The sequence below is a fragment of the Chelonoidis abingdonii genome, chromosome 24 (genome assembly GCF_003597395.2).
Source record: "Chelonoidis abingdonii isolate Lonesome George chromosome 24, CheloAbing_2.0, whole genome shotgun sequence".
Lineage (NCBI taxonomy): Eukaryota > Metazoa > Chordata > Testudines > Testudinidae > Chelonoidis > Chelonoidis abingdonii.
The window spans coordinates 12,967,722-12,980,314 of NC_133792.1; the positions used below are offsets into that span (position 1 = coordinate 12,967,722).

Here is a 12,593-nt window from a genome sequence, read left to right on the forward strand (position 1 = left end):
GCTTTTAATTAGGTACTTTTTTCATGTCCATTCTGCATGAGGGAGAGGGCATGGGAGTCTCTGCGGGGAACTGTGACTCTCCGCCACCAAAAGGCAGGCCAGGCATCTCATTATCCTTTGCTGTCTCGTCCCTCCTCCCCCTCCCCCACCAGGCTGTGAGCTTGCGCTGCCATCCGGCATAGGGGCACCAGTTTAATAATACTGCGTAGGGCCCCATAAATCCTAAGGACGGCCCTGTGCAGCAGCCTTCCTCCCCCTGACAGCACTTTGCCAAGTGCTACATACAGTGCTCAATTCACTCCCTACTGAAGGGCCATCCAACCCCCCACCCCCCAACTGCATTAAAGTAGACATGTCAGATCCCAGGGTGGAGAGGGCCCAAGTTCCCATGTCTCTGCAGGGGAACATCGCCAGATAAAACCATGTTTGCAAACACACTGCTTAGTACCTAAAGCAGAGATGGGCAAACTATGGCCCAGGGGCCACATCTGGCCTTTCAGACATTTTAATCCGGCCCTCCTGCTCCAGCAGGGGAGCGGGGTCTGGGGCTTGCCGCTCCGTGCATGCTGTGACCATGAACCGCGGCCAATGGGAGCCACAGGGGCAGTGCCTGCAGCCAAGGCAGCACGCACAGCCACCTGGCTGCACCTCTGCATAGGAGCTGGAAGGGGGACACGCATACCTCAAGCAGCTTCTGGAAGCAGTGGCACCACCCACAGCCTGTCCCCCTGCCCCATCCCATGCCCCGACCCAGCTCCCTCCTACACCCTGAACTCATTTCTGGCCTCACCCCAGAGCCCACACCTCCAGTCTGATCCCTCACCCCCACCCCCCTCTCCAACCCCCAATTTCATGAGCACTCTTGGCCCACCATATAATTTCCATCCCTGGATGTGGCCCTCAGGCCAAAAAGTTTGCCAACCCCGATCTAAAGCCTTCCAGTGCACATTGCGAGGAAAAAACACTACAACATAGGTGGTACTCTGCATTGTGGATTTCAAGGTCAGCTGGCACCGAGGGGCAGCACAAAGTCCAAGCAATCCTGCTAGTTCAATAAAAACTGCTTTTATTACAAAATGGAATGTTATGGCGGTGCCTACCTATGAAAACATCACACACCCCACTGAAGGAAACGATCAGCTACAGCCAGGATATTTCAGACTCTAACCCAACGCCCACAAAAATACAGAGCAGATGCTCTACTTTTTAGTTGAGCTAAAAACCATTGCTGTAGTTTTCTCCTCATGTTGCAAATACATGGGCAAGCTGTGCCTTTCATCCCATTTAAATAGACACATAGATATCAAAGAATATCAGGGTTGGAAGGGACCTCAGGAGCTCATCTAGTCCAACCCCCTGCTCAAAGCAGGACCAAGCCCCAGGCAGATTTTTGCCCCAGATTCCTAAATGGCCCCCTCAAGAACTGAACTCACAACCCTGGGTTTAGCAGGCCAATGCTCAATGCGGAGGTCTTTTTTAAAAGGATTTTGGTGAGGATCTAAACAAGAAATTTAATAGCAAGCTTTAAACACACCCAAGCCAGATACACCATAGTTGGCATATTCCTACTAAAGCCTCCATTAACCAATAGCTGGTGGTGCAAGCAGCTCTACCTCCCGCTCACCATTCCCATCTCTTAACAGCATTTATAGCTTTAGCAGTGAAGTTAGTATCACGGCCCCAAATTTAAAACAAAATTAAATTACCATCTCAATTCTTCGAGTGCAGGGGCAGCTCCACCACATTCAGCCAGTCTCTCTCCTACAGTTTGCAGGGCTATTACTAGGTGAGGAGATTTAACAAGAGATTACAACTGTAGCAAAGACCAGTTTTTAGTACAGGAACCATTTGTTTCCATTCAGGATTATCACCTACTGCCTGCATCGTGGTAGCACCCAAGAGCCCCAAGTCAGGGAGCAGGGTCCCATTGTGCTAGGCACTGGACAAACACACAACAAAGACAGTCACTGCCCCAAAGTGCCTCAGCAGAAAACTTGCAGGGTAGGAATCATTACTCTAAAGTGGCCATCTTCTAAGATTCCAACGCTGCTCTGGAGAGAAAGGAATCAGCAGTTCAGCTAGATTTTGTTCTTGCTCATGTCTTGATGCAGGAGCTAACTTGTTAACACTGCTCAGCATCTTTGTCAACATGGATTTATCACAAGAAAAATACTGGTTTCTGCATCTAAACTATTTTCTACCAGAGAGATTTGAGTTATCGGTGCCTGTGCTGCTAAGCTCATCCACAGCAACACCTGTTCTTATTCAGAAATTACACAGTAAATCCCAATTACTTTTTAAAACTATTTTCATCAGTGCAAGAACAGACCAAACAGCTCCAGCCCAGCCGTTAAAGGGGACTTCACCAACTGAATTACAGGTGTGGGAACTGTTACCTACTTACTCATAGAGCACATCAAAGAGCTGCTGTTCCATTTTTCCCCATTTGTTCAAAAATTCACATAGGGGAGAGAAAAAAAATTAAAAACGGGACATATGATGGTCTCTTCCCAACAACTGGCAGAGGGCACCAGGGCCAGTGTATTGCCTGCAGCCAACTTAATTCATATCTCTTTAACATCAGAAGCTTCCCAAAACTCCCCAGTTTCCAAACCCCATCCCAGAGAAGAGATTTACCGTATACATGTCCTTTCTCATCCTTACTTTCTGCTCTGAAGCCAGTTTGCTCTCTGCTGCCTGCTGTTTACAGACCTCACGCTGGCAGCCCAGTTGAAGGACAAAGGTTATCATTCTGCACACACTACTCTCATTTCAAAGGCTCAGGGTTTTACTCTGGTTTGCTAGCACCACAAAGCAGCTGCACCTTCTCAAACAAATTCACAAGAGCTGCTGCAGCCACTGAACATCCCCTGGCAGGAGCTTGAGGAAAGAGAGAATTTCCCTTCCGCACAGGAATCCATTAAGATCTCCACAGAGAGTTTCTAGTAGGTGCATACCAGGTTTAATAAGCTCTCCTTGGCGGGATACACGTTGCCGAAGTTAAGTGCAGTCCATTCAACATGTAGTGCATTGGCTCTCTGCACTTGAAAAAAGTTACTGCTCTTAATCTACACCCATGTTAGCAAAGCCAGGTAAAGCGACAGACACAGGAATGCTTGTAAATACAGCCAAGTGTCTAGCTGGGCCAGGTGTCGCAGCAGTAATAGCTCATTAAGCACTGCTGCTCTGTCGCTATGGTCAGCACTCAGAGGAGCTGGACAGACACCTGCCATCTGCCAGTCACATCCACCCTCAGACTACGAGCAGAATGCGTCCAACTCCCTTCACATCTGAACTGCTGCTGTTGCCGCACTGGTTAGTGAGTCAGACATGGAATACACAGCAGACCAGGGGTCTAAGAAAGGGAACTTTAATTGCAGATTACAACCAAAAGTGGCAGTAGGCTGAACAGAAAGCATGATGAACTTCTATTGAAAGCAACAACTCAGGCAGATCCTCCTAGTCAGAGCAACAGTAACGAGCACCCTCACTCCTCTTCCTGATCAGCCACCAAGACCCTCTGCTTCTCACAGGCTCTGACCCTGTCTGAACCAGAAGGACGTGCTGCAGTCTTGACCATGGGGCAAGCTAGTTCTCGAATTTGGAGGCGTTTTGTCTGTACCAATCCCACTGGCTCCACACAAGGAAGACACGCTCACAAAGCTCAGTGGCACTCAGCTATGCGACCCTCACCCTACACACAACAAGCAGAAGGAAGGATCACATGGGGAACTGCAGCCACGGAGGAGCAATTCAGAAGATATTTGAGGCAGTTCCCAATGTGGGCCAATCTATCCTGCCAGCTGCATTCGCAGTCCAATTAATGAGTCACCCAGTCATGTCCTCCAGTGCGCTAAAGCTTAGCCAGTGACAAAACCTTCTTCAACAGTGGCTCCCCAGCAGAAATGACCCATTAGAGCCAGCTACTGGTAAAGAGATGCTATTTTGGGGGCAGATGCAGAAAATCTGTGCCAGATGGGCTGAGAGATGATCTCAGGCCTTGGAAACAGCTCCCAAGGACGTCCTTTATGCACACAACTGTTCCAGACAGTTCGTCCAGCCCAACATCTCAGACCAGGGCCTCCACCTCCTTTCCATCAGAGCTGCTGCTACAAGAGACTGCAGAATGTAAGGGTATTTCAAAGAAAACTCAGCCTGCTTCCTACTTGCTTTTTGGGGCCCCCAGCAGTCAAAACACTCTGTCAAACTCTGTCTGATTGGTTGCAGCTGGATTCCTGCCCTGATTGGCTGGCTGCTGTGGCATGTGTCCACCTCTTCTCCTAGGTGGAGCCAGGTACTCAAACATTGATTGATTGTGGGTGGAGAGCATGTTCTTGAGATCAGAGGGCATCGGGTCCGACCAGAAGAAGTCATGGTTCAGTGCATCATCACTGTCTATTCTTTGGGCAGGATCCAGTACAAGCAGTTTGTCTATGAGATCCAGAGCGTATGGGTCTTTGACATAGGCTTTCAGGCGATCCTTAACCTTGCGCTTTTGGCCCTTGGGCAGGTCCAGTTTCTGGTACAGCTCATACTTATCCACATTTGGCCAAACCTAGAGGGGGCACAAGGGAGATTAGCCTTGGAGAGAAAACAGCTAACCTGTTTTAGAACCTGACATTGGTGCCCTAACTAAACCCCACAGGCACGCTGCATTCAGCTGTAGTGGAGAAACAAACCAACTAGTTCTTTCACTACACACCCATTAGGGCCCTATGACATCCATTAGGGATTTTACTGTTGCAGTCAAAAGTGGAATGCATACAGATGCTACAGAGACATGCAGCAGCACAGAACATCACAGGGGGTGATAGCTCACATGGAGAGAGGCTAAATTCATTGTTTATCTTTGGTAGAGGTGCTAGAAAAGGGCAGCATATCATTCTGGATACAGTAAACATACGTGATCTCTTCCAGGAGCAATGCACACCTTGAGCACACCTCTCCCCACTCTTGGGATGTAAGGATACCCCCTTTAAATGCAGCTGACAGATAGATTACTGCTCAAGGTCATCCAGCAGGTCTGTCTCCAAGGCAGGATTAGCTCGCAGGATTCCAGGGTTCTAAGCCCATGCCCATACAGTTTCACTGCAGTTTCCCACAGGTGCTGCATTCCCATGCGTTTGGGCCCCTACCTCCGGAGTGATGGATCCACAGAGCTGGCTGATGAGAGTGAGCTGGTGTTGTTCCGTGTTCCCCTGCATGATGGGGCTGCGAGTCCACATCTCTGCCATGATGCAGCCTGCACCCCAGAGATCAATGGGGGGGCCATAGTCCCGTTCCCCTAAAGAGAGCGCCACAGATTAACCACTTAGACTCTAATATTAAGAGCTTTACACGCACCAGACTGAGAGAACAAAATAGTAAGGGGATGGGGAAAGAGAAACAAACAAGATGGGAGAATTCCCTTGCAATTTCTCTAGCCAAGCCTCCCACTTACCTAAGAGAAGCTCCGGAGGCCGATACCATAGAGTCACCACCCGGTTGGTGTAGCGATTGGGCTGACTGTTTTTTGCCAGGCTGAAGGCTCGAGCCAAACCAAAGTCCGCCAGTTTCAGGACCCCATCTCGGGTGATCAGTACATTTGCAGCTTTCATATCCCGGTGCAAGATCTGCACAAAGGAGGGAAATTGAAAGGTTAAGCTATTAAGTCATCTTCCACTGGATCCAGCTCTATCTTCATCACAAAGATCCCCACCACAAGGAAGGTGAATGGGGCATTTAGACCCCGGAAAAGAAACATCAGAAAGTCTAGAACTGGACGTGGATCAACACAACAGAAAATAAACCCATTGAAAGCATCTCACCAAGCATGGAGTTGGCTGGAGAGGGAAATTACAGCTGAGGATCTAGAACTGGGTGAGATGTACTGAAACCATAACCCTCCAGTCACCCACAGGACAGAGAGAGCACAGCCAGTAGCATGACAAGCATCCCCACGGTAGCTAATGTGCCTAACCCTGCCCTGGGAGAGCCAGGGTGAGTTCAGATTACATGGCCCAGTCAGTCCTGGGCCCTGAGATTAGCAGTCACAGCACAGCTATGCATTAGCTCCTGAACTTAGAACAAGGGTCACCCTTACATTTGATTTTCAGGTGCATTATTTCTTTGGACACTGTATTCTGCAGTGTTACAAACACCGTGGTGGGTTGAGAGGACTTGATAAGGATCCTTCAGAGCATCATTCTCTCTCTTTTGAAAACACATCCTAAGTTTTCACTTGGCCATCACTGGCTCTGCTAAAACATCCCACTCCCCAGGCCTGTAAAAAGGAGGTTCACGGCATCAAACTCTGAGACTGAGAATAATCATTACTGATTCAGCACTGAGCCACCCTGACAAGTATCCACTTTTCAGAGTGTCAGTGTGCAAAACTAGGAGCCCAGCTAGAGACACTGGCCTGTGCTCACATGCCTATATCTCAGCAGGGCGCACACAAGGCCATTGCAACCTCAGCCCTCAAGCCATGCAGCAAGGGAATACAGATCTGGCCCTTTACCTTATTCCTGTGGATGTAGTAAAGTCCATTCAGCAGCATCTGCATCACTTTCTTGATCTCCGACAGCGTGAACTTCACGTGGGCGTTGCTGAGGAGGCCTGCGAGGTCATGCTCACAGAAATCGAACACCAGATAGATGCTGCCCTTGCAGCGATTGTAGGGGGAGGCTACAAGAGAAGCAACATGTGGTCGTTAAGGAGGTCTCTCAACCCAAACAGTTCTCTCCCCCACACTGACGGCTAGCTTTCCTTCTGTCAACTTCTAGCACCAGACGCTGGCCAGCCTTAGTTCAAGCACCATTCCACTTAGGAGCTTAAATATTGCCCCATAACTAAGAAACAGAAAACACAACACAGCTCTGTCTTAAGGCCACAATTGAGCATCAGGGTAAATACACAAGTTCCACCTCGCCTGCCCCCTTTCACCACGTACCCCCCAGAGTCTTCAATTACACTGCCATCGCTATATAGAGAAATGGGGACATCCCTGGCCACCAAGAACCTCAGCATCTAGATCCCCATAAGGCTATTCAAAGGAGAAGTAGGGGGGAATGGAGGAGGAGGGTTACAGCAGTGAAGATCGTGGCATGTGTACATAACAAAGCACATTGTTTCTTGCGGTCACTCATGTTCAGAAAAGATGAATTCAATTTGCACAGAATGGGCTACTAGGGTGACCTGTCTTCTGAGAAGGAATGTTTAACCTAGCAGAGTGAAGGCTGGGAGGGAATGACTGCTCTCTATAAATACACCAAGGAGAGAGAAGAGCTACTGAAGCTAAAGGACATTGCTGTACAGAACAAATGGGGATAAATCGGCCGTAGGGAAACTTGGGCTGGAGATGAGAAGGTCCATAAACCATCAGAGGAACAGCCTCTCAACAACAGTAGTGATGGCAAGACACCTATCTGGCTTTAAGATGGAGCTTGATACGTTTACAAGTAAGATGATATGACAGGGCTGCCTGCTCACAGCACAGGACTGGACTTGATGACCCAGAAGGACCGTTCCAGCCAAGTTCTTATGTATTTTAAGATGTAATTAATATACTGGGGAGCACATCCAAAATGAAGCCCAGGAGAGTGAACAACAGAAGACTGAGCAAAACCAAGGACCCTTCTATTTCTCAAATGCTCTATTACACTATAAAAGGTTTTACGTAGCCTCAGATAATATGATTTGCTTCCAGAAGCGCAGATGCTAGCACTACACAAACACAGAGGACGCTGCCCCAAAGAGACAGCTTGCAATGCACTGGGAGAACAACCAGGCATTCAAGTGACTGCACCGTGGAACCAGAAAGCCTTTGAATCTATTTACCAAAGTGCTTACAGTTACCAGCCACGGTACGGGAACTCGGAGCAAACCAGGGTGTCATTAATACAAAGTTGACAAAAAGAGCCAACCTGTGTTAAAAACAAGAAGAGGGAGAGCTCCAGCTATTAATGGCATAGTAACACCACTGGGTTTTGTTTGCTTTTTAAAGAAAGGACAAATGTAAAAAAACCACCACTTTCAGGGTGAGAAACCTGCATGTCAAGTTTCTCTCCAGTGTTTTTTGTTGTTGTTAAAAAAACAGAAACGTGAGTTTTATAGTCTCACACACACACTTTCAACTGTAGTAGCCCAGTATTTCAAAGGAGCTTACAAAGGTGTCTTCTAGTCGAGCTGCGATGCAGTCAAAGCTCTGCTACATCCCTAACATATCACGTGTTAACTCTCCTATATAACCCCACCACCACACAGTTCTTTTCATCCATAGATCTCAAAGCACTTTACAAAGCAGGTCAGTATCATTTACTCCAGTTTTACAGATGAGAAACTGAGGCGCAGAGAGGGGCAGTGACTTGCCCAAGGGCCAAGCAGGCCACTGTTATCCAAAGGAGACAGGTATCCACCAAAATCTTTGGACAAACCGGGCTATTTTGTATTGGGCAAGTGCACCTCACTGAAAGAAAAATAAAGGGTACAGTAGAAATCAACTGATGTGAGTGAACAAAACAAAAAAGGGGGAACTAAAACATGCTACCTTTGGTCCTGCAGATTTCGATGAGGTTCACCACATTCTCATGCTTGAGCAGCTGAAGGATTTTGATCTCACGCAGGGCTGTGATGGGGAACTAACAAGGAGAGAGAGAGCCACACATCAGAATTGCAAGACAATATCCCAATCTACTCTAAAGCAGGTGTGGGGGGAAGGGGTGGCAGAGGAGGGAAGAGAGAAATCATGGCAGAAATCTCAAAAAGGAGATGTATTCAAGCAGAATTAAATGTGAACAAAGTGCAGCTAGGTCAGAACAGAGGCTAAAACCAACATTGTGCAGTTCCAGCCTGCTCAGTTTACAACTCTCAGCACCTAGTAACGCAAGTAGAAGTTGAGTGTCCTTAATACCATACAAGATCAGGCCCTTAGGGTGTGGCAACAGCTACTAAAAAACACCAAAGTGAGAGGTGGAAGAGAATCCAGTCTGGTTTTGCTTCTTACGAGCTCACCAGCAATAGGGATGTTTGTCACCAGAATATGGACCCGTCGTATTGATGTGGGAACCTGATTAGAATGCAGCTCCCCATCTCCTCGGTGCAGCAACACTACTGTGTCAACAGAAGTAAAATCTTACTGGGAACAACAGAGATGTGACTTAGACACACAAGGCGGCAATATGGAAAGGGTGGTTTGGTTTGGGTTTTTTTTTAAATTACTTTCCTGATACATACGGAAACACAACAGTTTCTAAATGGAAACAGTCTTGTATATTACTTTATCCATTTCCATACCGGTTTTTACTGCCGTAGGTCCTGCAAAGTTACACACACTATGAATTTCCTTGTCATCCCAGACAAAGATTCAGTCTTTGTCTACTAAAGACGTAGACAAACTCCCGTCTTCCCACACCACGCACAGGACAGACACATGACCATCTATCTTACCCCCTCCTTCTCATTTTCCATCAACACTTTCTTCAGGGCCACCTTCTTGCCAGTCTGTCGATGTTTTGCTTTGAACACTTCCCTGCAGAGAGGACGGAAATACATGAGCATTCCTGGAGGAGTTGAAATGGCCAAGTGGAGCAGGCATAGCCAGGCAAGACCAAACTAGACATTTCTATGCTTCCACACAGGCAGCTCTGTGCCGACCCTCTGCCTAACCCAGGTCTTCCCACTTCAGCCCAAGAAGCACCATGATCTCCTCTAGAGAGCAGGCTCTCAGATTCCAGGGCATTCCAGAGAACGGCAATGGGATGGGGCTCTCACAGATCCCCAGGAGACTATTGAGAGCAGCCCTTGCAGATCCAAGAGGTGGCAGGAAGGGTATAGGTGGAATCTCAGACTCTAGAGGCATTCAGGAGCGAGTCTCTCTCTCAGAGCCCAGGGGAGGTGGGTGTCTCTCTCTCCGAGCCCAGGGGGCCGGGGTAGTCTCTCTCTGGGATCCCAGGGCTCTGGGGAGGGGGCGGTGGGGAGAGGTCTCTCCCTCAGATCGGGGGGGGGGGGTGTCTCTCTCTGGGATCCCGGGGCTCTGGGGAGGAAGGAGAGAGGAGTCTCTCCCTCGGATCCAGGGGGAGGAGAAGATCTCTCTCTCTGAACCCAGGGCCCTGGGGAGGGGGGAAGTCGCTCTCTGAGACCCCAGGGCTCTGGGGAGAGGGGAGTCGCTCTCCCGGATCCCGGGGGAGGAGGGAGGTCGCTCTCTGGGACCCCAGGGCTCTGGGGAGGAAGGAGGGGGGAGTCGCCCTCTCGGATCCCGGGCGGGGGGAAGGTTTCTCTCTTGGAACCCAGGGCTCTCGGGAGGGAGGCGGGGGGAGTCTCTCTCCCGGATCCCGGGGCTCTGGGGAGGAAGGAGGGGGAGGTCTCTTTCCCGGATCCCGGGGAGGGGGAGTCTCTCTCTCGGAGCCCAGGGACCTGGGGAGGGAGGCGGGGGGAAGTCTCTCTCCCCGATCGGGGGAGTCTCTCCCGGATCCCGGGGAGGGGGAGTCTCTCTCTCGGAGCCCAGGGCCCTGGGGAGGGGGTAAGTCCCTGGGCGCTGGATCCCCCAAGCCCCATGGGGGGGCAGGCCCGGGAGGCTCCGGCTCTCACCCGAACGTGCCCTGCCCGATCTTCGCCAGCTTCTCGTACTTGGACACCTCGTCGCAGAAGGGACACTCCACCGTGTCGTACTGCTTGGCCATTCCGGGCCGCCGTCCCAGCCCTCGCTAGGCCTCTGTCGCCCCGAGCGACGGCGCATTTGGTGACGTGTCGCCCCGGGAGCCAAACCCGCCCCTTCCTGCGCCGCGGTGCCGCCTGGGAGTTGTAGTTCTGGACCGGCGGGGACCGCTCACGGTTGCGCTTGGGGGCGCTCAGAGGGTCGCAGCGCCAAGGGGCCCGGGGGCTGCCCCAGCACCGCTCCTGTGTGTGTCTCCAGGCCCTCGCGGCGTGTCCTCGCAGCGCCTCCGCTTCGTCCCCATGTGTCTGCACTGGCCAAGTGCTGCCAGCAAATCCCAGGGAGTGTTTCCCTGGCAGCCTCCTCCTGCTGTGCCCTATGCACCGGTCCCTCTTGCCTCCTGCTCCCCTCTCTGTTCCTCAGATCTACCTGGGGTTTCTCATCTGAAACTTATAAGCTCTTTGGGGCTGGAACTTTGTTAGTATGTTCAGTGCCTAGCACCTACTGGAGGCCTTGCTCCCAGGGGTTGCTGTAATAACAACAGTATTTGCACCACCACCATGTGCCCCTGCATCCCTCCGGAACTTCCCAGCTGCACGCAGTAACAAAAGCATCAGAACATTACCACATCACCGCCCAGCACCATCACATTCCTCTGCAACATCCCCAGCAGGTCATTACATTGCACCCAAAACATCACCGGCCTGTCAAAAGCATCATCAAATTGCATCACAAAGTTCAATCAACTGTCTTTCATTCCCCCACCTGCTACACACACTCTCTCTTCATGCATATGAATCAGATGCACATTGTTTATCTTCTCAGCTCCTTTCCATCACTGGCTTTCTCATCCCCCCAACCCACACTTCCTATCACATCTGCTTGATGCACCAATTATTCACAGCTCAGCAGCATTTTCAGATGCAGCTGCCTGCACCATCTATCTCAGAGGCGCTGATAGATATAAAAGCCAGCAGGGGGGGCTTTGAGACAAGCCAATGGTATTAGCAGCCAGGCGGAGGCAGAGAGCGAGACTCTCAGGAGTCCTGAGACAAAGTCAAGCGAAGATTTCAGGCAACAGAAATGGGCCTGCTAAGAGAGCGGAGAAAATCTGATAGTACAGTGGGGTGCCACTAATCCTGTTGCTGGGAAAGGAGAGGGACTAGAGCATTGGAGTGGTTAGGATGGGCAATTGGGAGTCAGGCCTGACTTTGCCACTATCTGCTGGTGTGGCCTTAGGTAAATCATTTATCCTCTTGGAGCCTCAGCTCTATGATTAAGATTAAAAGGGGAGCCTAGAGGACCAGTGTCTAAAGCCTATCCCACTGGCGGGGATGCACAGTATTCACTTATAGGCCAGGACGCAGGAGAACCAGCAACAAGGGACAATTTGCATGGCCCCAGAGAGAGAGCAAAACACACTGATCAGTTTTTGTAGAATGTTCTGCCCTGGCTGGCATGCTGTGGAGCCCTCGCATACTGCATCCAGGGCATCCCCTAGCTGCTGTCTCATCCCTCACACTCTGGGCCCCATACCTGCTCTCTGATGCACTGGAGGCTGTGTCAAATGCATTCCTGCGTACCTCTGGGGCCAGATCCTCTGGATATAAAGTGGCATTGCTCTATTGACTTCACGGACTTATGCCAGTTACACCATCTGAAGATCTGTCCCTGACAGTTTTGGCAGCTTGCTGTTCGGTGCCAGTAGGCTAGGTCGCTTACAGAGGGGGCAGCATGCTCATTTCCTGCCCTCTAGGAGTGGCATGAGCTGAAAGGGGAACAGTTGTAGTCCCTATTCAGGGCACTACAAAGAGTATCTTCATCTCTAGGTAGCAGCACTGGCACCAATGCACCAAACTCACTACCAGCCCCTACCAGCGCAGGCGATTCTAATATCCATTGGCACCAGGCACACAGAAGGTCTGGGAGATGAGTTCCGAGCTGGTCTGGAGGTTTGTCGGTC

At 50.4% G+C, this 12,593-nt stretch overlaps 2 protein-coding genes across 2 annotated transcripts in view; both read right to left on the reverse strand.

Moving 5' to 3' along the window:
* FPGS (folylpolyglutamate synthase) overlaps positions 1-1,840 on the reverse strand; it is a 20,402-nt gene extending 18,562 nt beyond the window's left edge. Inside the window, exon 1 of the mRNA XM_032797616.2 lies at positions 1,707-1,840. Within this exon, the coding sequence (XP_032653507.1) occupies positions 1,707-1,745 (39 nt within the window). The 5' untranslated portion in view covers positions 1,746-1,840. The remainder of the gene's footprint in view (positions 1-1,706) is intronic.
* Positions 1,841-3,354: 1,514 nt separating this feature from the next.
* Positions 3,355-10,731, reverse strand: CDK9 (cyclin dependent kinase 9). The gene is made up of 7 exons (XM_032797620.2): positions 10,567-10,731; positions 9,427-9,508; positions 8,528-8,618; positions 6,500-6,666; positions 5,441-5,612; positions 5,136-5,284; positions 3,355-4,555 (listed from the first exon to the last, which is right to left on the reverse strand). Exons 1-7 carry the CDS (start codon positions 10,656-10,658, stop codon positions 4,190-4,192), a joined length of 1,119 nt encoding a protein of 372 aa, XP_032653511.1. The 5' UTR covers positions 10,659-10,731; the 3' UTR covers positions 3,355-4,189.
* Between the last annotated feature and the right edge of the window lie 1,862 nt (positions 10,732-12,593).

What these genes read in the sequence shown, in the direction of transcription:
- CDK9 (XM_032797620.2), bottom strand. Translation starts at nt 10,658, where the DNA reads ATGGCCAAGCAGTACGACACGGTGGAGTGTCCCTTCTGCGACGAGGTG. An exon ending in CGAAATCTGCAGGACCAAAG is followed by an intron (nt 6,667 to 8,527) that starts GTAGCATGTTTT and finishes CTTCTCTTGTAG; the next exon opens with CCTCCCCCTACAATCGCTGC. An exon ending in GTGGATCCATCACTCCGGAG is followed by an intron (nt 4,556 to 5,135) that starts GTAGGGGCCCAA and finishes TGCCCCCTCTAG; the next exon opens with GTTTGGCCAAATGTGGATAA.